General features: G+C 55.1%; 1 protein-coding gene across 1 annotated transcript in view; it reads right to left on the minus strand.

Moving 5' to 3' along the window:
* LOC119108651 (transcription cofactor vestigial-like protein 4) overlaps nt 1–21,567 on the minus strand; it is a gene marked incomplete at its 3' end in the record, with an annotated part of 36,768 nt that extends 15,201 nt beyond the window's left edge. The window contains 2 exon segments of the mRNA XM_037232270.1: nt 10,639–10,718; nt 21,484–21,567. Coding sequence (XP_037088165.1) covers nt 10,639–10,718; nt 21,484–21,494 — 91 coding nt within the window.
* Between the last annotated feature and the right edge of the window lie 943 nt (nt 21,568–22,510).

A 22,510-nucleotide genomic window follows, 5' to 3' on the forward strand; every position in this document is an offset into this window, starting at 1 on the left:
GACTGACTGTTATTCTCCATGTGGCTTCCGCACAATTTTCCATGAATGCAGGTGGGGAAAAAATATCTGTGCTGGCTTTTAAATCGACTGAATAAGCATCCACTGATTAGGCATGAGTATTTTGGCCAGCGTTTGCTGCCCCGAGCTTACACAAGCTCTGAATTTCAATACTTTTGGCGTGTCATCCCGGACGCACTCCTGTCTGATTCATTCCACGAACATACCAATCATTCATTCCAGGATTTGTTCCTGGAACATCCATGTGGGGACTTTTTCGGGAGGGGGGGCTGACTGAAGTGCGAGCCGTGGCGCGGAGCCGAGGGTCGGTCAGCGGCGCTGCTTCGCGCCGACAGCGGACCTCCTCACGCCGCCGGCCGACGGCCTTGGGCAGAACGGAATGGCCACTCGGTGGCAGCGCCGCAAAAAGGCGCGAGTTTTGACGCGCGCGCTCGGCCCCAGATCGGCCGGCCCTCGCGTACGCGCCGCCGCCGTACCCGGCGGCAGGACTCGTTTTTGTTCCCAGGCCCGATAGCATCGGGTGACGGTGGCGCCACGGCGCGGCCGGCGCCGCGACCCGTCCCAGGTTGGCGGCCGGCGCGGCCCGGCCCGTCGCCGGACGGCGGCCGGCCGAGGCGCCGCCAGCCAGCCGGGGGCGCCGGCCGGGAGCCGGCGCCGGCACCCTGCGCCGCCGCGGCGGCGGCCTGCGTCCGGCCCGCCCAGCTCTGTGGCTGATTCGTGGACTGTTAAAACGTACGAAGAACTCCTATCGTGCAAAAAACAGGCCAATGATTTGGGAAAAGAAAACAGCTACAATTATGATGTTAGGCGGTGTTAGCCAATTATTTAAGTGGCAGAGATTGCAATATTTATGTGGCAGGGATTGCCATGAAATGGCATTCCGCACATACACAACGGACCTTGCGGAAGGTAGATGCACTGATAACAAGATAAATTAACAGCGATTGATGAAAGCAATGCTGCTGACGCAGATGACGAAACTTGCCCGACGTGGCAGAGGGGTAAGTCGAGTTGGACTATGCTTCACGCACTTTGCCATGTAAATCCCATGACAAATTTCCGGAAATGTTGGGCTGGGGGTCCTCCACTCAGTTTTTCTGGTTCCTGCCTCCATCTCTGGCGCTACACACAGCCAGGCTTCAATGCATTTAGAGATCTCCGGCACCCATAGGGACCCAGGGCCATTTCAGAACCTTTGGCTGCTCTTCACAACGGCAGCCATCTTGAGTCTCCCCGCATCGTGCACTCCCATAATCCCGTGGCCCCAGGGTTCTGTGCGAGTCCAGTACCCCTCACACTCGCAGACCCTTGGATGATGATGGGGGTCCGTTGACCGCCCTGGGCCCATCATATTACGAAGACTGGAAATCAAGGGCTCGTGATCCCCTCAGTACACCTGCCGGACAAGGGAGCTTGACCTCCGCGGCGCAGTGATGGTCTAGGGCCGACACTTCGTTATTTCAAGGCCTCTCCTCAGTGCGTATTTTTTCATAAATATCTGATGAATTGCTTCTGGGGGCTTTTTAAATATTCAGTAGCCGTAGCCCGCCTGAAGCGCGTTAGCAGTTTTGGTCTTTCAATGTCCCCGGGCCCCTGGGCCATATCGGGGTCGATGGCTACCCCGGAACGCCTACAGTCTTGGCATCCTGGGCCGTTTAAGACCCATTGTCACTCTGAGATCTTTGAGAGATTGAGATCACTATATGATCCAGCTCTCATGGCATATTGAAAGCCCTTGATCAACCCGGAACCATGACATGTATATATCTCTATTTCTTAAGATCCTAAACTTCCTTTACGGGCTACGCTGGCGCTCAGACGATAGCGGAATATTAGATGCTTCTGAACTTTCTCGAACTCTGACAATGTTCAGTTCCTTGACCAACTCGATGGTCTGAAGAGGCTCTTAGGGTCTTTCCTGACATCGCATGGGCCCGTTAAGTTATGCGGTGGCATAACAGGCCCTGCCCTCCACCCATACTCTGAGGAGAGGAGCGGTTCCCCCCGCTGCCCCCCCCCCCCCCCACACTGGCACTGCAACACTGATGCGCGTTGCATCTGAGTCGTAGACCAATGTATCGCTTCTTCCAGAACGGGAAGAAAAGCGTTTTTGAAAGCGTATCTCGGATACACGATGCCGCCCCAGGGGTGAGGAACGAGACAATACGCCATCTATACAGCCCGACGCAACGGTCGTACTGCAGTCACACATGTGCACCGACAGCGCCACCATGCGTCTAATTTACAAAGGTAAAACTTGGTTAGCTACTCCCCAGAGCGCTCTACTCGCCGTGTTTCTGGCGCAATGCGCGAGGCGGTCTTGAGCGGAAGCGGGCGACGGACGCTGCAGCGGCGCGGGGCGTGCCTCCGGTCTGCAGCCCAGCCTTGTCGCCCACAGCGTGGAATGCGGCGCAGAATGACTCACCACGTCGCCGCTGCGGCAGTGCGTGAACGCCGGCCGCCGGCGCCCGCGAGTTCGCGACAGGTGCCGGCCGCACTGTATCAAACGCTGGAATGTGCCATTGATGACCGTAGCGTGACGCGCAAATATGCAGGGCACACTTCACGTGCCCGACAAACAGGGCGCCGCGCACTAAAGTCGACTGCGAGGTCGCGCCGGCTTGACGTGGTAACGCTGTTCTCCTTCCAAAGGCTAACAGGCCATGTGGAAACGTTCATCGAGTTTCCACATGGCTTGGTTCAGGAACGAGTTCATCATCCAAGCCTCCACGCGGCACCGGGCGTCGCATGGCCCAGTTTCCATCGGTGGCGGCCAGCTGAAACGACGCCAAGATCCGGCTGAGTCGACGCCGCCCCTAAAATCAGACTGACGGAGCGCCGGGCACCCGCATGGGCATCTTCCGATGCAGAAATGCCACTCGTTGATAATTTTACGGGCGGGAGCGGCGACCAGTGGCGGGTCCAAAGAACGGGCCATGGGACTGCGCCCTCCTTGGACCGAAGGGTCACCACAGTTTTGTAAAAGGGTACCAAAATCCGTATTTCGGGTTCGCATAGCCTTCGATTACAACACGCACCAAACTTCAGGGGCTCACGAACTGCCCACAATCTTGCAATTCAACATCGAAAGAAAATCGGCCTCTAGAAATAAAGGGGACAGAGCGTGGCGGACCGTTCCAGCGGAGGACATTTTACCGGTAGAAACAAGAATCTAAAAAATAAAGTGGTCGAAATCCGGAGACTTCTGTGTGAGGAGGGGAGAGGGCCAGAGAGCACAATTAAGTGAGGCCTCTCCCTCGACGAAATCCTGGATCGGCCCCTGGTGACGACCGGCATGCTGTCGGCGGTACGCTTCCGAAACGGTGGTGTCCATACCCGTGAACTAACCAGCCACTCCTCTGCCGAACCCCCGAGACCATGTCGTGCTTGTTCAGCTGCTGTGCAGGGTCTCTCCCGTATCAAGCGCTTTTGGCCACATAGCCACTCCTGCGTGATCCTCCGCACGAAAGTACCTCATCGCAGTGCCACTGACGGTATAATCCTGGTTGTACGAGCATTTCATGCAAATTGTGACAAGATACTCAGACAGCCGTGCAAAGTTCGCGTGCATCCATCTCCAGAATAGGTAACCCTGTTCACATGAAATAATACTATGCAGGCAACAAATTACTTTCGCATATACTAAAGTTTACAAGTAGATGAAATTTCATTTCATTTCATTTCCTTCGCTTCTCCTCGCTTACTTCGTTCGAATCGCTCACTTCGCGATTCAACTCGGCGAAACGAGAAACTACAGATTCCTTGCTAAGGAAACCACCCACAATTACGCAACACATTAGGACTACCCCACCGGAACATACAACTTCAAGGCATATCCCATACACATTCCTCACACATGTCCTATCAGTGATGACTCCCGACCAATTCCCCGTCCATGCCCACATTAGCCGTACACCCACACTAGTCCTGCACCCACAGCAGGTCGTACACCCACACCAGTCGTACAAGTTATGGATCGTCCCAACCCACAAATGTATGAGTACAATGCTAACGTCCGTACGTGACGTCACACCTGAAACGTACAAATACAACATGGATCCAGTCCACAGGGACAACAGGAAAGCCACCAAAAAAAAACCGGTAGAAAGGGAAAGAGCCCTATACTTGTGTAAATTGATCTCAAATCTCCGGAGTGCTGAAAATTGTTCTAAACTGGTGCAATCATGTATCTCGGCGATGGCTTAGGACTATCCAGTATGATGACAACACACTTACGCAAATGCACCGTGCTAAACAGCAAATATATGTACATCAAAACACCGTGCTCTTCGCGAGTGTATTGGCATTCTTTTCAGTCGATATCCTTGAACATCGAGTCCAACTAGGCGCTAATTTGGCTTATTATGGGGTCTTCAATGCCTTCATATAGCCAAACATGGGGTTTCCAGACGCATTTGCTGTTTGGCGAGCGAGATGAGATTGCCCCCCTCAGCCTCACATCACGTCACGGAGGCGAAGGCAAGTGACACATTCTCGGACCAGTCCCACCGTCCGTTTACACTATATTTGGACACGTTTAAACGGCTAGTTGTCAAACACGATACACTGAGAGAGCTGGCATCCAGGTATGTTGTGCACTGACAATCTGACCAACATCTCAACGCTCACTGTAGTCATGTTGACGTGCCTCTCACTGTGCACGTTCATAGCGATAAACCTAGAGCATATTACAACATTGCATTGGAATTTCACATGCAATCCAGTTATATGATAGCAATCCGAGCTGCGGAATCCCGGAATCTAGTCTTACCCGTCATAGGGGAGCAATGCCATGAATGGGTTAATACGGTGCGCAGATGTTAGCCATGCGTTTACGGTGTTTTTTTTCCAAGTTGGAACTTTGGAGGAGCGGCTAGAGCTCTAACCTTTCTTTTTCCCTTCTAAATGAGACCAGCCTACTTGCTCAGCGCCAGTAGCTGCGCCCACGCTTCTTGCTCCCATCTCATCTACCCTTAAGCTCTCCCGTCACTTCCCGCTCTCCTGCCTTCAAAGCATCCCGCTGGACGTCTGTGTTTCGGCCCCATGCCGCGTATCCGACAGGAAACGACGCCGGCTCGAAGAAGCGGGCCGTGGCGATGGGGGCCGCGCCACATTCCGCGGCCGGCCACACGGGGTGGTCGCGGCCTGCTTCGCGTGCCAGAGCCGGACCAACAGCGCCCCGTGGCGGGAGCAGCGGGCCGGCCGGCGTGCCACGACAGTCGAGCACGCAGCCCGACGCGGCGCACTACTCAGCACTGCTAGCCAGAGCTGGAGGGCAGAGGATCAGGCGTGGTCCCTGTGTTGCCTCCAGTGTGAGGGCGGGCACAGGCCGGGCTCGGGCCGGGCTCAGCCTCCAGTGTGGTGGTCGGGCTCGGGCCGGGCTCAGCCTGCAGTGTGGGGGATGGCTCGGGCCGGGCTCAGCCTCCAGTGTGGGGTCGGGCTTAGCCTCCAGTGTGGGTGCGGGCACAGGCCGGGCTCGGGCCGGGCTCAGCCTGCAGTGTGGGGGCGGGCCGGGGCTCGGGCCGGCTCAGCTGCCGAGCCGCCGCCAGCCGGTCGGTGGGGCCGGACTCGTGACCTGTCCCACACCAGGCGGTGCCGGCCGGTGCCGCCCGAGCCGCGGCGTCCGGACGGCGGCGGAGCATGCCCTGCACGACACCGAGCGGCCGGCCCGGTCCGCCGGCCGACCTGGCGCTCAGCGCCGCCTCCGCCGGCCGCCACTCGGCATTAACATAATACGCCCGGAATCTGGCGGCCGGTCGCTCTCCCGACGGCGTCGCCGCTGACCGCGCTCAGGGGTGACGCCCGGCGGCGCGCCGCAGCGGCCGGCATCCGGTACGGGAGGGGGGACGGTCCGGCGGCGGTCGGAGGGGACGGCTGGCGCTGATCGGCGCCGTCGCCGCCACGGGGGGACGCCGCGTCGGCACGTGGCCGGCGCTCGACGGCGGGGAGAGCCGCATTCCACGCCGCCGGCCGCCGCGGCCCGTCGTCACAGCCGGGCGATGGAGAGCGGTGGCGCTGAGCGTCCCGATGACCGAGAGAGAAGACAGAAGAGAGAGAAGATAGAAGGAAGAGAGAGAGAGAGAGAGAGAGAGAGAGAGAGAGAGAGAGAGAGAGAGAGAGAGAGAGAGAGAGAGAGACAGAGAGAGAGAGAGAGAGAGAGAGAGAGAGAGAGAGAGAGGAGAGAGAGAGAGAGAGAGAGAGAGAGAGGAGAGAGAGAGAGAGAGAGAGAGAGAGAGAGAGAGAGAGAGAGAGAGAGAGAGAGAGAGACAGAGACAGAGAGACAGAGAGACAGAGAGACAGAGAGAACAAGAGACAGAGAGACAGAAGACAGAGAGACAGAGAGACAGAGAGAGACAAGAGACAGAGAGACAGAGAAGACAGGGAGACAGAGAGACAGAGAGACAGAAGACAGAAGACAGAGAGACGAGAACAGAGAGACAAGAGACAGAGAACAGAGAGACAGAGAGACGAAGAGAGACAAGAGACGAGAGACAGAGAGACAGAGAGACAGAGAGACAGAGAGACAGAGAGAACAGAGAGACAGAAGACAGAGAGACGAGAGACAAGAGAGACAGAGAGACAGAGAGACAGAGAAGAACAGAGAGACAGAGAGACAGAGAGAAGAGACAGAGGACAGAGAGACGAGAGACATACAGAGAGCAGAGACAAAGACAGAGACAGAGACGAGACAGAGAGACAGAGACAGAAGACAAGACAGAGAGACAGAGACAGAGAGACAGAGACAGAGAGACAGAGACAGAGAGACAGAGACAGAGAGAAAGACAGAGAGACAGAGACAGAGACAGAGACAGAGAACAGAGACAGACAGAGAGAACGCAGTGCGCCGGTCGGCTCGCCATTGTCCGCCTTTTCCGCGCCGCCCACCTCGAGCTGACCGGCACGCAGGGTCGCGCCGTCTGACCCCGCCTCTCCAAATGACGGGCGAGAGGCTGGCCGGGGCGGCGGCCTGGCACGGCAGCCTATGGAGATGTACGACACTCGGCGACGCGATCCGGAACAACCGGGTGGAAAGCGAGCCCAGTGACGGCCTCCAGCTGAGAGACTGAGAGCGTCGGCGGTACCTGATCGGTCGCAACAGCCAAACCCATCGTCACCGAGATGCCGGGCTGCGGCTGCCGCGGGACTGATCAGCATCACGTACACCACCATCACAGTCCGTGCAGGAGCGGAGGGCACGCGCGGCCTGGCCGCCCAGGGCGTCGACGCCTCGGCCATCGGAATTCGGCTTGTTCCACGCGCGGACGGCACCGCGCAGCTGCTCGTACATTCCCCACAAATCGACGTTGCGCCCGCCGGCCGGATGCTCATAACAAAATGGAGTGAGCAAATGCCTCTCGCTCCGAAAACTGGCTCCGGCTTTGGCCCTCCCCTATCATTTTTTTTTTTAAGAATCCACTTTTGACTCTTGACAGAAATAACAGAAGAGAACCTTTCTTCATCTCTTCCTCCTAAACCATAGCAATGTATGACAGGAAGAGTTCTTTATTTCGATGAACACAACTTCAAATGCGATTGTCTGTCGCGCCGAAATCCCACATTTGGCGGTGAGCGGCCCACGCCAGCCTCGTAATCCGATCCTCCGACATGGTGACACGGTGCGCAGGGGTCGTGCCGGGCCGCCGCTCCATGGGAGCGCTCCGCCGCGCCCGCTCCGTCGGGCGGTGCCGTCCATTCAGGCGAGACCGAGCCGCGGCATGGCGGCCGGAGCCTGGGCACGCTGGGGAGGCGACCTCGCTCCGGCTCGCAGCGACGGGAACCTCCGGCGCGCGAAACAGCGTGTTCGGTGCCGTGACGGGACAACAGATCCTGTTTTAAAGCCCGTGCCGCGGAAGATTGAAGTGGGTAGAATGGGTATTGGGGCTTTCGAGAGCTTCGTTTGCGTGGCCATGCAGCTGCACGGTTGGAGATCGTGATGACAAAATATAGCATGGCATAAATATTGTATGGAGTGCGCAAAAAGAGCATGCACATTAAGATATTACAGGATAACGGTCATGATGGGATCAGATTGCATCGGATAACGACCAAATGGGCTAAAGATTGTATGCCAAACATACACTGGATAACGGCCGTACGAAATGGATGTCTTAGTGACAAGAGCACGTTCTTAAACAAAGATCATACAGATGGAGATCGCATGGGCGACTTCGCTTCTTAGGTACGACTTCGTAGCGAGACAAAATATGAAGCTCACACTGATCGGCTAACGACGGCGCCTCGCAGCCCCCTGTCATCCCTGTGCGTCGCTATAGGATCATTTCGGTGATGTGCCAAATGTGCCGCGCGGAAGAGACAAAATAATTTCACCAGCCTTGACTCGCGTCGCTGCGTGTCGCTTGCTTTTGCTCAGTTCACGTTATTGATGATTTGTGGGGGACTGAGGCAGCCCTTGTTGGATTTATTTATGATGTGTTTAAAAGCTTTTGTGTATTATGCAAGAAAATTAAAAAGGCGTGTTGTGCACGATGCTGTGTGTGTATAGTACCCATAAGTAAACCTGGTGATAATTTTGAAGGCGCAGGTTTTTCTCTTTTCATGATTTTACTGTAAGGTGGCATTGGGCCGCTAACTGCATCGAGTTCTGAGTGCTTTGCCAGCTGTCTTGCACTATGCTTGCGTGTTTGTTGTGTTTTATGCCTGTAGGTACAAAGATATGGGTGAACCTGGTGGCACAAAATATACCATATTATTGTTATTATATTGTTAAGCTGATACATCTCTTCAATCAATCCTGACACTGCTGATATAAGTAGCCTCTATTTTTCACAAAAAATTGTTTGAAAGCATTTTGAGGTACGAAATATCGTTACGAAAAAGTTTGCTTTCCTGTATTGCCGGGAAAACTTCTACCCCCTTGAAAACGATGAAATCTGCATATCAAACAAGATATGACCAGAGTGACAGCTATATGACCAGAGTGACAGCCATTTACGCAATAAGCTCAAAATCAATTTCGTTTATCCGCTCATGGCTATTGGATGCATTTCAAAGATCAGAGTACGTTGTGACAAATGGCAGGTTTTGATCTCTTCGGGTACTAAGATGACCCGATGCAAGATTTAAAGTGATTGTATTGGATTCCTGTGGGGTAAGCAATCCGGAAACATGTATGACATGACTAATTCATCTTATGTCATGTTGACCTCGTATGGCCTCATCTTGGGAGCCCACCTACATCTTGGCTATGTACTGACAAAAAATCGTAGCTGATGTTTAAGCTGCATAAGGGGAGAAAAATGGATGTGAAAATATTGTTAATCATAGGTACCAAGAATAAACCAGCTTGTCACGCTAACCTTTGGAATGACTGACTTGACGCCACTGTGGCATCAACATGTTCGTAACACAGCATCCTCACTTAGCCCAAGAGCATACATTTTCGAAGAAATGAAACGCCTTAATTGATCGACCCCCAGCAAACAGTAATGCAGCGGGTGTCTGCAGGCTTTTGACGTGACCTTGACTTTTCATGTCAGTATGATTTCGAATTGTTGTTTAAGATGCAACATTAACTGTTTCCGTTTGCGCATATATGTGCAAATTAGGCAATGAATTCTCGAAAAAGCTTTGTGGTCTCCAGGCTTTCCAGCCCAAGACGCTCAGCTAGGACGCCAGCCAATTGACGATGAAAAGGCTTTGGAGTTGATATTATGGCCTGTTCGGAGAAGAAACAGTCTTGTTATGATCCAACCAAAGATATCTAAGGGCTTAAGCATTGGAACCGTTCCAAAAAGCCGAGCATACTGCGGTAGGGATGCATCCGCCGTTTAACATTACGTGCCGAGCACACCTGTGACGTCATCAGTCGAAGCACCGGAATTTGGCTGGACGGTTCTACCTTATGTTCTAGGGCCTTGGGCGTCTCCACCTCCAATGGCGCAAGCAAATAAAGCGTTGATTTCGGCTGATGAACGTGTGCGTTTCACAAAAGCGAACCGTCGATGTTCCCCTAACTCGCCCAGTTTACCTCAGTTTGAACAGTTTATCTACGAGTCTATACCATTTTGCAGCTGATACCCCTTTTCAATTGCGCACGTCTGCTGTTGATTTAATGCGGGTTCTGCCGATTTAGTGGCATTAGATAACTATGGTCAACGATATCGTTTTTTTCTTAACGATTCCTAACGATGTGTCGTGCGGCACTTTGACTTCGTTTTTTCATTCCAGATTTGCACAGGATTCGTTGTCATGCGATCTCCTTTCACGGTGTTTTACTTACGACTTGTTTCGACACGGTCGTCATCCATACATTAAGTTACTATAAGATCATGAAATAGTCCGATAACCACAGGGCAGTAGAAACCCAATGACCAGGCCTCCCTGCCTGAAGCGCGGACAGATCGCCGACATCTCTGTACGGACACGCGTCGCGCGGCCCGCGGTTTCAGCGGGACATGACTGCCGCAGCAGGAGGTGATGCGCGCTAGGATCGCCGCGCGCCGGCCTCAGCCGCGGCACGCGCCAGCGGCGGGCGGCGGTGCCACTCAGCGGCGGGTCGTCACACAGCGGCGGGCGGCGCAGTCGGCGGCGAAACAATACGGGCGGCCGCAGGTGAAACACGCCGCGTCGGGACCGTTGGGGAGGTGGCGCGGTACTCACCGATCTCCTGCCCCTGCACCATCGAGGCAGCTCTGGAGAGCACCTCCAGAGGGGACTCTCCCGGCGGATCCATCGCCTCTCTGAAACAGGCGACACGCGGCGGTTGGGACAGCTCTTCCTGTCAACAGAGCGTAGTCAAGACGAGTACACCGCCCCGAAATGGCATCGCGGCACGTGATACGACAGATGAACAAACAAGCAGGGGAAAACAAACTGTCACGAAGGGCGTTCGGAATTAACAAAGACTAAGCCATCTCATCCCCTGTGTTTCGTGACGAGGTACATTATAAACAGCTGGGGACCAATAACTTACAATATAGACTCCTTATCACTGGTCCATTCAGAGACACCTCGTCAAGCGGATTCAGCTCGATCTCGAATCGGGTAAGGTTCCTCGAGACCATCGACGGAGACAGATCCATTCCGAGGCGCTGCTGAATAGCCCTCGGTCGCCCTGCCGCAACAGTGTGGTCAAAAGTCGCTGATAAGCCGGGACCGGCGCCGTGCCGACGGTAACCAGGCCGGGCGTGGGGGAAATTGCGCAGTTTCGTCCACGCGCCGACGCAGGAAACGGTTCGATGTGCTCACTTCCGGCGGAAGCCTGTGCGAGCGCACTGGGCTGGGGTCACTGGCCCGCAGAGAAAGCTCGTGCCTACACTTCCGGTGGCGATTCTGAGCGCAGCAAACAACGTTTCGAAGCTCACGCACGTGGACGGCGAAATTGCGGGGTTAAGGCGCGCCGACTGTTAAGTAGCCACTAAGTCTTAGTCAAATTAGGCCAGCTCGGGTATTTCTTCAAAGCAAACGTGCCGTTTGCGATGAAGTCCCTCTATTCCTAAACGCATTCCACCGCACTAAGGTCGTCCACAAGTTCGCAGCGGACAGCAAGGCAGGCAGGCGTCCGCCCTCGAGGCTGCACGCCTCCGGCGCCGGCTCGAGGAGGCCGATGTTCCGGACGGCGCCCGGCGGCCGTCGCGCCGCTGCGCTGCTCCACGGCTCGCCCGGCCGCCGCCCGTTTCGACATGGCCGGAGATGCGAGACGTCCGGCCGTAAAATCGATGGCCGCCGCGCCGCCGCCGCCGCCGCCGCCGCAAGTCGGCTCTGGCGTGCCGTTCCACGGAGCGGCGGCGGCGGCCGGGAGCGGACTGCAGCTCAGCCGGCATCAGCGAGCTCCGCTGCCGGCCCATCCACAGTGCTCACGACCAGACAGTCACCCACCGACTCGTAGTGGTATAGGAAGATTATTAACGCTCGGGGAGCGACACCAGGCAAAAGACACAAAGAAATGGGCGCCAGTGACATCAGATCAATACGGTTGCTGCCCATGCAGAATTTCGTGTCGTGGTAGCCGCGCCCGGGACAACGGCCATGGGAAGTCCCGCATGGCCGTCTCGCCAGACCGCGCTGCTTGGCAAGTGATCGTCTCGACACAGCTGGAAATTGTTTACGGAAAAAATCCAGTCACTCTTCTAGCTTTTAAATAAGTGGGGAACCACATAGATAGGTTGGCTGGATCGGGGAGACTGACCAATTTTGAGATGTCGAGAATGAAGCTATCTGGCAAGCTTCTTACATTTGAAGGGCATTTGCTGCCTATAGGGCTTCGTAAGCAGGCGAGTTTCTAAGGAGTCCATTCTTTCATGCTTAACCGGCCCGTAGTCTTCTCACGTTCAAAAGAGTGAAATAATAAAAAATTGTCCATTTCGGGTGAAGTGAACACTTCAAAGCTAAACTAGGCCACCATAGGATAAGCAACGGGAGCAAAAGGTGTGACATCACTAACGTGTCAGTTTATTTATTAGAGTGGAGCACAAAGTCCCTTACTGGTGTGAAGTGGGTCAGTCATGTCCAGTACTCCCCGGACGCATGGCTCACAAATGGCGGAGCTCAGCCTGCCCGACGTCTGTGTACATGGGCTCTATCACTGAGGAGTGTCAAGAACACGATGGAGTTACAGTCGCTGTGTGACGAAGACCCATATCTATCTAGTTACGAAACTAAGGTATGTCAAAGAGGCAACTGTCATCCAAGACATCGCATGGACAACCATCTCATGGTCTCATGATCCGAAAAAGAAATCTAAAACAAACCAGCCTCCTAATTAATACCTACTTATAATACCTACTAATACCTCTTACATTTGGAATTCCTGCGGAATACCTTCTACAGACGAAAGCTTTCATGGTGCCCACTTAACACGTGACCCAAATCTCCCCACCTTACCCGATGTTTTCCGTTTATATGTAAGGTTTTGCTCAAGACGAAAACGACATTCAGAGAACGTGACTTTTTACCACCACTCCTCACCAGTTCAAAACCAATTGCTTAAGTGCCCAGTGAACGGCCTGCTCTCAATGTATGTTGAAATGTTTGCACCACGTGCGTATCATCCGTGCCAAAAAGCTGATGCTCCCTCCCACGACGCAGAATTTCAAATGGTAAGTGCGCGCATTTCACAAATGCCCTCATGCAGTTTATTTGTGCAGTTCAAAGCTGTCTTCACGGCGTGTTGGTAGTGTATGGGGGAATCCTCGCGTGTAAAGTAGTTGAATGTCACCTGTAGTAAGAGCATCACTATTTCTCTGGTTTTTTGCATGAAATATCACTCCAGTTCTTCCTGTGCTATGCCTTCAATCCCCGATCATGCGTGATCACATGTTCGGCGTTACCACATTCAAAATGTCATGCACTTTGATAGCATATGTTTATCTACAGCATGTACTACAGTACAAAGCCTAGCTCATCACATTAAACTCAAGACATCCGAAATCACCGCATTATGTCATGTCAAAGAACTTGTTTGATCCCCCAAACATAGACATTTTTTATTTTGCATAAAGGGCATGATATTTTGTTGTGACCTTTAGGCGCTCATGGCGACAGACGTGCGGACATCAGTGTAGTTTTAAAAAGCACGTAATATTAGATAATTCAACCAGGACGTTGGAGCGTCGGATGCCATACTAGGTATGTTTTTGGATCGGAGGTGCAATGAACTGCGTGTACTCAGAAACAAATCAAAGGAAACGGCACTTGATATTGCTGGGGCGACAAAAACGGATCTTCACATCCTGCACTGGTGGAGATCCTTTTACTACAGAACTACCAGAACTGCACTGCCAAAGGCGTTTCGGTGACATGTTTTGATTTCTAATCAAAGTTGTGATTGTATTATAAATTAGCTTTGTGAAGACTAGACATGTGACAATGCTTATTCAGTCCTCTGACAAAATATGAGCTTATTGTTTATTTAGGAAAAATCAAGCTCACTAGTTCTTCATATTGCAAGCGCTTGCGAAGTTCACATTTCGCGGGCATCGAGGCTAACCATAAACGTTAGCATGCAAAATGTTCCACCATTTATGCCCAGTGTCCCATGTGGCATGCATTAGGCATCACCATCGACAAACATTTAGGTAGGAGAATCACCCATCAAATGGCATAAACAAGCAGTGCTACCATCAGTGCAAAGTACAAAACGCTACCAGCACCGAGAGCAGTACTATACGTGCTGTCATATTTGGACAAACACTACTCTCCCATGGGGTCAGTGTTGGAGATGAAATTTGGTGGTAGCCCTACATTACTCGGAAATGACGCCTAGCAGAAACAAGCTAGGCGAGCCGGGGGAGCATGACGTTCCAACGTATTTTGTTCAAAAATTATTCCACATGCCAAATCTATCTAATTACAGAAACATCCAAGCAAAGATCTCGGATGCGGTGACAAGTACGCAACGTGCTAAATTGCAGTGACTGAGGCGCATGTACATGTGATACAGCCATGCAGCCTTGCATTCATAGTCGAGGCCCATATAAAAATCACTTGTGCAGTGGAGCCAGCTCACTGCCTGTAAGAAGTCAGAGACGGAGTGCACGAAACTGCTTGACTTGCCCAGTAAACCTCCGCCTGGGTAAGAAAGCCGCTCTCCTACAGCGTCCATTGGACTTTCAACTGTTAGAAAATTTGCAGCATCCGTGCCGCGGAAGTGGCCTTCAACACACATTCCCCAATGCGTGCTCAATGCGAATTTGTGGTTGCAAGTGTGGCTTCATTGACAGACCACGATCATATATCTCAGACCCCACCCCCGTCCTTTTCATACCTGCCCGGCCTTGATGACTAAGATGACATCCAGCTGAATCACGAGCGTGATTGGTCTCACATGCGTCAGAATAAGCCACAAACTGTCTGACCTGCAGGTTCAGTTATTTCGCTATACCAGAGTGGTCGATCACTGAGTGCGGTCTACAAATTATGTCACGTGGTTGTGCTGCACGGGATGCATAACGATTCAGCGCGTTCATTTGACTAGAAGTGTTGAAACCATTTTTTTAACATAAGCCTAGCGTAAAAAAGATACCGACACGATGTGAGGTAAGGTCTGTTGTGAGATGTCGGACGCAAAGCTAAGCTGACTGGGGTGAAGGGCAAGAAAACGTCTAAACCCAAGCGCATGACGTTAAATTTCGAGAAAATACGGTCCTATTTGGATGCAATACATTTAGCTCGGACAGTGGCTCGGGGTGGTTGGTAACGACGCCAGATTGTTTTGTTTCTGAGATCAGCTCGGGCATTTACCAGGAGCAGATAATGGAACGGCAGAAAAGTTCAGTCTTAGAGATGCCGATCGCTTTCAGTGGCGCATGGTATCATATCATGCCTGGCCGTTACAAGCCGCCCCGGCTCGTGTTGCGGGGTGTCTGACCAGCGTCAGCATCCGAGCCCGAGCCCGGGCCGTCAGCACTGACAGCGTCAGCGTCCGAGCCTGAGCCCGGGCCGTCAGCACTGGCCAGTGTCAGCGTCTGAGCCCGAGCTCGGCCGTCAGCACTGGCCAGCGTCAGCGTCCGAGCCCGAGCCTGAACTCGGGCCATCAGCGCTGGCAGCGTCAGCGTCCGAGCCCGAGCCCAGGCCGTCAGCACTGGCAGCGTCAGCGTCCGAGCCCGAGCCCAGGCCGTCAGCACTGACAGCGCCAGCGTCCGAGCCCGAGCCCGGGCCGTCAGCACTGGACAGCGTCAGCGTCCGAGCCCGAGCTCAGGCCGTCAGCACTGGCAGCGTCAGCGTTCGAGACCGAGCTCGGACCGTCAGCACTGGCAGCGTCAGCGTCTGAGCCCGAGCCCGGGCCGTCAGTACTGGCAGCGTCGGCGTCCGAGCCCGAGCTCGGACCGTCAGTACTGCCCAGCGTCAGGGGCGGGCCCCAGCTCGGGCCGGCAAAAGAACGCCGATGTCTGAGTATGCCAGTCGGCAAACCGGTACAGTCAGAGGGCGTACGGAGCTGCCGCCTGACGTACGCCGGGACCGGTACAGTCAGAGGGCGTACGGAGCTGCCGCCTGACGTACGCCGGGACCGGTACAGTCAGAGGGCGTACGGAGCTGCCGCCTGACGTACGCCGGGACCGGTACAGTCAGAGGGCGTACGGAGCTGCCGCCTGACGTACCCGGGACCGGTACAGTCAGAGGGCGTACGGAGCTGCCGGCCTAACGTACGCCGGGACCGGTACAGTCAGAGGGCGTACGGAGCTGCCGCCTAACGTACGCCGGGACCGGTACAGTCAGAGGGCGTACGGAGCTGCCGCCTGACGTACGCCGGGACCGGTATAGTCAGAGGGCGTACGGAGCTGCCGCCTGACGTACGCCGGGACCGGTACAGTCAGAGGGCGTACGGAGCTGCCGCCTGACGTACGCCGGGCATCGCGACGACAGGCGGCCAGCTGCGCCGCCGCCGGGCGGGGGGCAGGCACATCTGGCCGGCCGGCCTCAGCGCCGGCCGGGGGAATGCGTGGTATGTCACCGGGCCGGCCGGCGCGTCACGACCGCGGCGGCGGCGCCGGCCGCCGGCATTCCACGGCGGCTGGAGTCTGGTCTGGTGCCGCGCTCGCGCCCTCGCTGCCCGGCTGGCGCCCGCCTCCGCCGCTCCGCCCCGCTCCGCGCGGCAGCAGACTCTTGCTCGGCTCCGCTCCGGTGAAATCGATTTCAACTCAACTCGCCGACAGTTTTGCTGGCCAAGTGCGACTTGCAGAGTATCTGAATCGTTACGTCAATTGGAGCTAGGTCTCACGTTCCTAACGTAACGAACAAGCCCACAAGATACCCGTTTTCACAAATGGGTGGTTGATTGAAATGGGTGGAAATGGGTGGCTCTCGCTCTCGCTCTCGCTCTCGCTCTCTCTCCTGGTATGGATGTCTCACCCAGTGTTTCTATTGCCAATCTTCTGCTTTCGTGGCCGGCGCGCCCGCACAGTCGTGGCCTCTGGCCGCAGCCTGTCGAGCCTGCGCCGTCACTGCTGATCCTCCACGCTCCCAATTACAGCGTGGAGATGATAACCAGCCAGGGAGCTTCTGCGCCGTCCTCTCGCTGCCACCCGAATCGTCCTTGTCACTGCCGTCTCTGCTCTCCTCCCCTCCGTTCCCGGCCTCGCCCTCGCTGGGCGACGAGGGGTGCTGGAACCGCGGCACGGCTCGGCTCGGGCGCCTCTCAAACTCTATTTATAGCGCTGCTTCCGGCGTCACTGCCCCGTGCATGGCCCTCGGATCCCCCAGCTCCGTCTGTCGTGCCGCTGACGCACGCAGCGCGTCCGAGCTGCGAGCTCTGGGATCCCCCAGCTTCGTCCTCGTGCCGCTGACGCAGGCGGCGCGTCCGAGCTGCCAGCTCCGGCTCCGCCAGCCGTCTGTTCCGCCTCAGGGACGGAGCGTCGTTCCCCTCGTCTCGAGGCGACCCCTTCGCCGGCTGTGCGGCATCATGACGTCACACACGGCTGCATGGCGTGGGCTGTGCGGCATCTCCAGTCGCGTTGTCTTCAGCCGACACGTTTGCCCCGGCCGTGAATGCGAGACCAAACGTGGCCCGCAGCACAGATGGGACATCCTGCGTCTGAAGCAGCGGGTCTTTGCTTGATTCCACCCGGGTGAAATGGATTCCGAGCCCGAACCGAAGCGAATGCCGCGGAAATGGAATCCGATTAAAGCGTCTGTTGAAAGTTGGAATCGAATCCGAATATGACTCATGCACAGTTAGAGTTGACGAACCTCGTTCCAAATCTGAGTGAAGTTTTGGGTTTGAAAGCAGAATAGGCAGTACATAGCTGCACGGGTACAAATACGTGCGTGCAAATACCACATACGCGTGTGAGTCTGTGCATAAACGTGCTTCAACGGTATCGAAGCCTTTCAACTGATAGTTTGTGGATGGAACAACGCAGGGCCGCGGTCGTGTATCTATGGCGCAACAGGAGCATAACTGTCGTGAAAACTGGTTTCAAGCAATGAAGCTCTTGGCATCTGAAATATTTTTGGATCTTGACAACTCAAACCTACCAACGCTACCCCAGCATTCCCGCCACTTAAGTTGATTGTTCAACTTGATTTTCACACATACTAGCAAGATACCTCGCCTTAAGCACGTGATCACGTGCCTGGTCGAACTTTGGTCCCGTCACCTTTCATCAGTACCAGAGACGAGGCGTTACCACTGCAAATTGTCACCGACCGTCATCAGCTGACGACTACCGGGCCTTGGTAGATCCTGACTCAAAAGGGAGAAAGGAAACAAGGAGGAAGGAGAGGGGAAAGCGAGGTGGGTCAGATGACGAGAGTGGGAGAGGGGAGGGGGGGGGGGACAGCGGCGAGGGAGAGCCAGCTTCTGGCGGGCAGAGGCACGCACACCCGGGCGTTGGCTCGAGCTGACGGCGAGCGCGCTCGGACCCCGCAGGCAGCGGCACGCACACCCGGGCGTTGGCTCGAGCTGACGGCGAGCGCGCTCGGACCCCGCAGGCAGCGGCACGCACACCCGGGCGTTGGCTCGAGCTGACGGCGAGCGCGCTCGGGCACCGTAACGGTCCATGCCATGGAATGTGTGGCCTAAACCGCGACGATTAACGGATGCTGGCCCTCGGTCTACATTCACAACGCCTACAGCCAGCTCTTTCTCAGGAAATGGAACAAAGCTGACCGATGCGGGTACACCCGAAGTGGGAGGCACCCTTGAAACCTCAGCATTACCCGGAAAGTAAGGCCGCACTCCGACACCGATTCATGCATACTGACAAGGTATTGGCTCTAACTTGCAACGTTAGTTCCAGCCTGGGCCCCGCCCAGAAACAACATGTTTTATAAAAGCTCGAGCTATGACGTATGGCATAGCTGAATGGTCCGTCACTGCCCAGTGTCAGCCGCTTCTCCCGACTGGGCGCGTGCTGCAGCCCAGCTCACAATACACACCGCCGGCGGAAGTCAGGGAGTGCCGAGTGAAGGCGTCCGTGACGTATGGCATGCGACGGGCGCGGCTTCACGAGCGTCGGCCCTGATGGCCAATGGCCGCGGGGCGTTGACGAGCGAACCTGCTCGGCTTTGGGTGCCTGGCGAGCCATGCCGCCGAAATGGCTTGACGCAATCGAAACGCTGTGGCGCAGGGGGAGCGACTCCGCACAGGCGAAACAGTAAGCGAGTCAACTTGGTGGAAGTGAAATTCACGGCCACGCAACGCATGAAGAGCATGCATGCAAGCGTGTTGAGAATGTGGCACAGACGGAAGCTTCGGGGCGTGAAGATAGGCACGGCACGCGCCAGGTTTTGAACACACGGCTACAGCAATTACCAGGGCTTCCAGTGCAGTCTGTGCCGCAAACGTCATGCACTTCGATTGGCCGTACTGAGCCCACACGATCCGCATGCTGGCGAAATTGTTGGCCGCGCCTTGAAGGATAAAAACTCCACAACTGTTGGTGGGGATGTATTTAGATACAGATATATATATATATATATATATATATATATATATATATATATATATATATATATATATATAGGTGTAGGTGTACTTTCCTACCTAACGTTAGAAAAAATCATTGCACACCATTCGTCGTGTTTAAGGCGGCACATATCGTAAATAATCTCAAAACAGGTAGAATCATGCTCCAACCTTCGAATTTCAATAACTTCGATGGCGGGCTCCCGAGCGCCGCGCGCACCGCACCGCCTGGACTTCCCAGCGCCGTTTCTGCGTTGCCGTTGCGTAAATACAATATTTCCGCTTGCCAAGAACTCTACAAAATGTACGGGACCAAGGTAAACCATTCGTCGTGTTTAAGGCGGAACATATCGTAAATAATTTCAAAACAGATAGAATCATGCTCCTACCCTCGAATTTTAATAAATACGACAGCGAGCTCCCGGGCGCCGCACGCACCGCACCGCACCGCCTCGACTCCCAAGCGCCGTTTCTGCGTTGTTGCAAAAGCACAATATTTCTGCTTATCAAGAACCATAAAACATGTACGGGACCAAGGTAACAATAATAAAGCAACCAGAATCGTTTCTTATCGAGTTTAGGTACATTTATGAAACACACAGGCCAGAATAGTCCAGAACATATCCTAAACTAGCCTAACCTAACCTAACCTAACCTAACCTAACCGAGAATAGACCAGAACCTAAGCTAAGCTAAGCTAAGCTAAGCTAACCTGACCTGACCTAACCTGACCTGACCTAACCTAACTTAACCTAACCTAACCTGGCCCGGTACATTTTTATGGTTCTTGATGCTGCTTGATGCGCAGTAATGTTGTGACCCGCGCAGTGATGGCGCCGGTGTCGCGGGTGCTGTGTGTGTGCGGCGCTCGGGAGCTCGCCATCGTAATTATGAAAAATTGAAGGTAAGATCATGAATCTACCTGTTTTGTGATTATTTACGATATGTCCTGCCTTAAACACGACGAATGGTTTACCTTGGTCCCGTGCATTTTGTAGAGTTCTTGGTAAGCAGAAATATTGTATTTACGCAATGGCAACGCAGAAACGGCACTGGGGAGTCCAGGCGGTGCGGTGCGCGCGGCGCTCGGGAGCCCGCCATCGAAGTTATTGAAATTCGAAGGTAGGAGCATGATTCGACCTGTTTTGAGATTATTTACGATATGTCCTGCCTTAAACACGATGAATGGTGTACAATGATTTTTTCTAACGTTAGGTAGGAAAGTACACCCTGACCAAGATTTTCAGGGGTATATGACTTGTAGCAGGTAGGCTCCTTTGAGGCGGATATATTGGGTCATATGAAGATAGCGCCACAGTTTTCAATACTGCCAAAATAGACCAGGCTGTGACAAGGTGCTACAAGAATATGAGGTGAGGTGGTACTATTAGGTCCCTTCCGTGAGAGCCAAGATTGTCGCAGGCACATGCAATCTAGCCTTAAGTACGCAGAGCACGGTCGGTCGAGTACTCTGAGTCATTACAATGGATCTAACCACACAAAACGCTAATGGTGTCAAGCCAAGCGCATCGGCAGCGGTTTCACATTCCTACCAAGCCCGACCGATCGGCCCCACAAGGCCCCCTCTGCACCATTGCCGAATCGCTCACCGCTGAGTCACACAGCGGCTATGGTGACTCGGCGGGCAGCTATTTCATCTTTGAGAGACGCCACAGCTGGGTGAACAGACACCGGGCGAGGGAGGGGGGAGGATGGGGCGGGGAAGAGGCGGCAGCGGACACCTCCAGACAGCCCGGCCGGCCGGGTCACACCGCGCGCTCAGCGGCGTCGCGCTTCCGGCCCGTCCCGAGCGCCCTCTGTGCCATGCAAGGAGGCAACAAGTCGGCGGCACGGCCACGGCCGGCCGACCGGTCGCGCATTCCGGCTCCGCGTGGCCACGGCGCGGAACCGAGCCCTGTCCAGGTGAACACGGGCCTACCAGGAGCCCGGCCGTCCGTCGGACAGGCAGAGACCGGGCGTCTAAAACACTGTGTCCGGACTCAGCAGCATCGGCAGCCGCTGCACGCCGCCCTACCGAAACACGCCGCAGCCCGACAGACGCGCCGTCCGCAGAGACCCTTGCCGGCCTCAGTACTCACTCGTATCTCATCAGGGTGTCGACGGTCGTCCTGTGCTGTCCACGCGCGCCGGCGGTGCCTCCAACCTCCCTCACTCCGCCGCTGTCCGGGCGCGCCTGCCGAGCCGCGCGCCGCCGTCGCCCGCCGTCCTAATCAATGAACTATGTCTGGAATGCCGCGGTCACGTGACCGGCGCAGCGGCCACTGATTGGCCAGCGTCGGCCTGCCGGCCCGGCAGGAATGCGCGGGGTAAAATTTGGCCGCTGGAGGGAGGGGCATTTAATCCGGGATGCGACCGGACGCGGAGGGCGTTATTGGTGCACGGCGCGCTTGCCGCAGCGGCCACGCGCAGCCGGGCCAACGCCCTCCCCCCCAACCGAGGTCGGCCAGCCGGCTGTCAAGCATCGACCCAGGCGAGGATTGTTGCGAGCCCGGGCGCACACTGCGCGGCACAGGCAATAACGGTACATTGCGCTGTGTGAGGGGCAATGGAACAATCCCAACGCAGCACTGAACGTCGCCGGTAGACCCGCCATCGCAGGGGATTCGTTTACGTCACACGTCTCCGTAGGTGCCGCAGGTGGTAGGCACTGGCCACGGACAATGGGGTTTGCTAGGCTCATTGCGCATATGGTTTGTAGTTGCCCCTGTCCACGCATCAGCGTTTGACGATTGATGCGGGATCCGGGGCATAATCAGCGTTTGCCGATTGATGCAGGATGCGTGGCATAATCAGCGTTGACGACTGATGCCGGATCCGTGGCATTATCAGCGTTTGACGATTGACGCAGGATCCGTGGCATAACCAGCGTTTGACGATTGATGCAGGATCTGTGGCATACAAACATGCATAATCCTTTCGAAGATGTACGGCATCCGGGCATTTTAACACCGCTTTAAGATCTCGCGTGATTCAGAACCCACAGTGACCTTGCGAAAGGCTTGCCAGGATCCAAGAGCTGTTGCAGCATGTTCAGAGGTCCTCTGGGTCCGGGATGCAATTTCGGATTCACGCCCTGTGCACACGTCCGGTCCTAAAATGATGGGG

Source organism: Pollicipes pollicipes, unplaced genomic scaffold (genome assembly GCF_011947565.3).
Source record: "Pollicipes pollicipes isolate AB1234 unplaced genomic scaffold, Ppol_2.1 Scaffold_6686;HRSCAF=7923_pilon_pilon_pilon, whole genome shotgun sequence".
Classification (NCBI taxonomy): Eukaryota; Metazoa; Arthropoda; class Thecostraca; order Pollicipedomorpha; family Pollicipedidae; genus Pollicipes; species Pollicipes pollicipes.